General features: G+C 36.7%; 1 protein-coding gene across 1 annotated transcript in view; it reads left to right on the forward strand.

Annotated features, from left to right (window-relative positions):
- The window catches only part of TNIP3 (TNFAIP3 interacting protein 3), a 188,672-nt gene that overhangs the window by 131,234 nt on the left and 53,440 nt on the right, over positions 1 to 3,998 (forward strand). Inside the window, exon 4 of the mRNA XM_006881132.1 lies at positions 2,813 to 2,899. Within this exon, the coding sequence (XP_006881194.1) occupies positions 2,813 to 2,899 (87 nt within the window). The remainder of the gene's footprint in view (positions 1 to 2,812; positions 2,900 to 3,998) is intronic.

Raw genomic sequence — 3,998 nt, forward strand, 5'->3', positions numbered from 1 at the left:
TTTAGTTTTCCTTTCATTCACTTAAGAAGTTAATATTCTTCAAACTAACTCGGGAAACTTCTGTCTCTCTAAAAATTTATCTAGTATGAATTATAGAACAAAGTTTATTAGAAGGTAGACTCAAAGTGGCTAGCGCATGTTAGAAAGAGGAATTGGGCCCATGTATTGGAGAATAGCCAGTTCACTTCTAGAGTAGAGAGTAGAGGAGCACAAGCAATGGAAAATAGCAGTTCATTTTTAAGATTGAAATGCTCCAGCTTTCTCAAACCAAATTTAGGATTCTCCAGAAGGGTTATTATTTATTTAAAGATACATGACTTCATAGAGAACATAAAATCTGTTTGCTTTTAACTTTTTTAACCTTTATGGTAGAAAAGGCAAAGCAATTGTGTTGAAAAATGCACAACGATAGGAGTTCTGTTCAATGGAAGACATCATGCATAGCAATGGCTGTGCATTAGGGTATCTTTATAGGGAAGATTCGTAAGAAACAGTGCCAAGTATTTCCTGGCAAAAACATATTTTCACCCCACTCCTCTAGGTCATTGTTACACAGTCTTTGCGTAACTATTACCAAATAGATAAGACTGAAGAGAATCTTGCATTGTGTACATGCAAGATGCCTTTTTACTGAAAGGAAAGTAATTATCTACTGTAGAATTTTTTTAATGTCTTTTTCCTGATAAGATCATTTTAGTGTTGATAGTGTCCATATCTAGACAATTTCTGCTTATATATCCCCAAAGTCTGATAATTTGTGAGCTGTATTGTTTATGTTTAGAACTCTAATAAGCAATATGAATCCCATCTGTGTGTTTTTTATATTGTTTAAAGGAACCATCAGTATTACTACGATCTCATTCAAGCTTCCAACAAAATAGAGCAAGAAATGAAAAATCACAAAAACCAGCAAAATGTCACTAAATTTGATGTGTCCTTTAAATTCACAGATATTCATCAATATGTCCAACAATATTCCACAAAGTTTGTGCACTGTCTGCTCTCTCCCATAGTGTGGATATTGTTGTTGTTTGTTACGTGCTGCCAAGTTGGAACTGACTGATGGCTGGCCGTCTAGCAGGTTGTTTAATGCAGTAAATTTCACAGGAGTTTACTCATCATTCTTCCACAGAACAGCTGGTTGATTTGAACCACTCACCTTTAAGCTGGCAATTTGACTCTCTATCCAGTAGGCCATAAGAGATCCCTAGTGAAAGCAGATGGATATATAAGCAATAGACTATGTTTATGATCTGTGAGGAGTACCTATATGGTACAAACAATTTTAAAAAAAAAGTCCTCCTTTAACCAAAAGTACAGTGGTTGGAGTCCAGTCCATCCAGAGGCAGCTAGAAAGAAAAGCCTGGTGACCTACTTTTGAGTTTATGGGTCATCCTAAATCAGAATCCACTCTACAGTAACATTCACTCAGTTAATGAAGTGCTCTGTTTGGTAGTTAACAGAAGTCCCAATCAGCTTAAAAGGCAAGAGAGGCACTAATAAGTTTCCAGGACAACAGGTAGAAGGGAAGGTGCTGAGAGGGGATGGTTCAGAATGATATCATAATATATACAAGGGCTCAGGTATGTACCAGAGGATGATTCATTTCAGGAAATTGTAACCATTCAGTATTCAAGGAGTTCAAATTTTACCCTACATATATCTAGATAACTCACAAATAATTCTAAAGAAAAGTGTAAATTATATGATTGATTGCAAAATCTTTGTGTTCACCTTCAGCAACTCAGACTCACCTTTTTTTGTGCTCTTGTGTTTTTGCTGTCTGTTCGTGAGGTACAGAAAAGGGCTTCTTTTGGGGGACCTATCTATCTATGTAGGTCAAAATCTCTTTCATGTAGCTCTTGTAAGAGGCCTAAGTTCAATTCCCAGGCAAGGCCCCTGCAATGCAGTCACCCTTCTCTGAGTGAAGCCTCAAATGTCTTGATAATGCTTAACAGGTTTCAGCATTATGATGAACAATTTCTAAAACTCATCCAGTAGAAACCCTACAGATCACAGATCTCATTATATCTAAGGTCATTGGGAAGCTGGAGCCTACTTGACAGTAGCTAATAACACCAGTGCTCCATTACCTGGTTAATGAGTTAAATCAGCTATTTCAGGATAAGACACTAGGGGAGGGGAGGAAAAGATAGCTTCACAGAAGACATAGAGAACATACAGACTTGAACTCTTAGTTTTAAACTTGAGAAATTCCTTTCTGCCATGAGGAAGATAAGTATTTTAAGCAATGATTGCTTTTCTTTGTAATTTTTTTCTTTTATTTCCCTAAAAATGAGTACTTAAAAACAGGGCTCAGTAAGTTCTACACAATCAAGCTCACATTTAGGAAAGCAAGTAAGTAAACTGTCAAAAAGTCAACAGTTAGCTAATTGCTCTGGGTAATGCAATGAAGTTATGGCAGTAGGCTAATGAGAAAAGATTTGGTTTGCCCAAGCTTTCTGAAGTAACTTCTGCATCCAGTGGGAGAAACTGCCAGTAAAGGAAGAAAGGCAATTTACATATCAGAGCAAGGCTAATCTGCCCCTGTCTGAGTCACAGCCTGCCTACTTGAGACATCCTGGGAAATCCCTTTTTGGAAGAGAAGAAAAGTTAAAATTGCAGTTGCTGTGCTTATAATCTTATTCTGTGTAGTTCACCTAGTCCTTTCTCTTGAATTTGGATGAAAAATCATACTCTTGCTTTCTACAATAAGTTAACTTTCTCTTTTAAAATTTTTGTATATTTTGTCTCAGCCTAAAGGACACTGTAAGAAACTTTTCCCCATTTTCTCTTTTTTCTACTTTCCAAGACTCCAGAACAAACATCTTTCCTGCCACATTTTACACAGAGCACAACTAGAATGAATGGTGCAGAAAGGTCTACGGAGCACTCAGAGGTAAGAGCAAATTTCTTGGGGATGAGCTGACTGTACATAACATGGATAGCATTAACAGCTAATTTTGTAATGAACAATAAGGGTAGAAAATGACTAGTTAGCATTGTTTAGGTAAGAGCTGCTCTACATTCTTGAGAAGTGTTATTTAATGAAGAAAACATATGGGTGAGAACTGCATTCCCTTTAACATGTGCTACTTCTTTCTAAAAAGAGCCTAAATCCTCTCTAAATTCCTTACTGGTCCTAAATGCTATGAGTTCCATATTTTGTTCTAAAAGTATTGTATTGAAAAAAATTATATTGGGATAGTCAGAGATAGACCATGTTAGATTGGAGAAAGAAATGAAGACCCTCAACCAGGTAGAATGACATAGTAACTGCAGGAAAGGACTCAAGTATATCAGAGATGATGAGGATGAAACAAGATAGGACAAAATTCCAAACTCTTGTTCATGGGGTCACCCAACTCAACAGTACATAACAGCAACAAAGAGCAATAGAGTAGCTACAGTAAAATAACCATAAGTTAGGTGGACATGTAACTAGGGGAGGCTATTCCCTGCAAAGGGGCATTATTCTTGGAAAAATGGAGGATCCATGAAAGAGAAGACCACCTCCAGTTAGATGGACTGACACTGTGACTTCAGCAGTGGCCTCTAGTGTCTCAGAGGTGACGAGGACCGCACAGGATGGGGCAGGTTTCAGGTTAGCTCTTCATAGGGTTATTATGAGTGGCGTTCGACTCATCGAAACCTAACAACAACAAGATTAGGAATGGAATAGATGCCTAAGAATTGAATGAGTAAATTAAAATGTTTTCTTATAGTCTGTTAGAGATGACTGAAGAATTCTGAGAAACTAAGTAAAACTCACTGGTTCAGTTAACTATTTAATACTTGAATTTGAACATCTTGAAGGTAGTTGTGGGTGATAAAGTGAACTCAGGGGGGAAAATGCCTAAACACTTTTTACATAGATTACACTTTTTAAGGAATAACTATGCTGTAAACATGTCCATAGAGCTGATAGTGAAAAATCTTCATATTTATTGCAATGTGATTAATTTATTATAATGTAAATAATTTCCTTATTACATTAG

The sequence above is a fragment of the Elephantulus edwardii genome, unplaced genomic scaffold (assembly GCF_000299155.1).
Source record: "Elephantulus edwardii isolate Elephantulus edwardi_28Jun2011 unplaced genomic scaffold, EleEdw1.0 scaffold00012, whole genome shotgun sequence".
NCBI classification, from domain to species: Eukaryota; Metazoa; Chordata; class Mammalia; order Macroscelidea; family Macroscelididae; genus Elephantulus; species Elephantulus edwardii.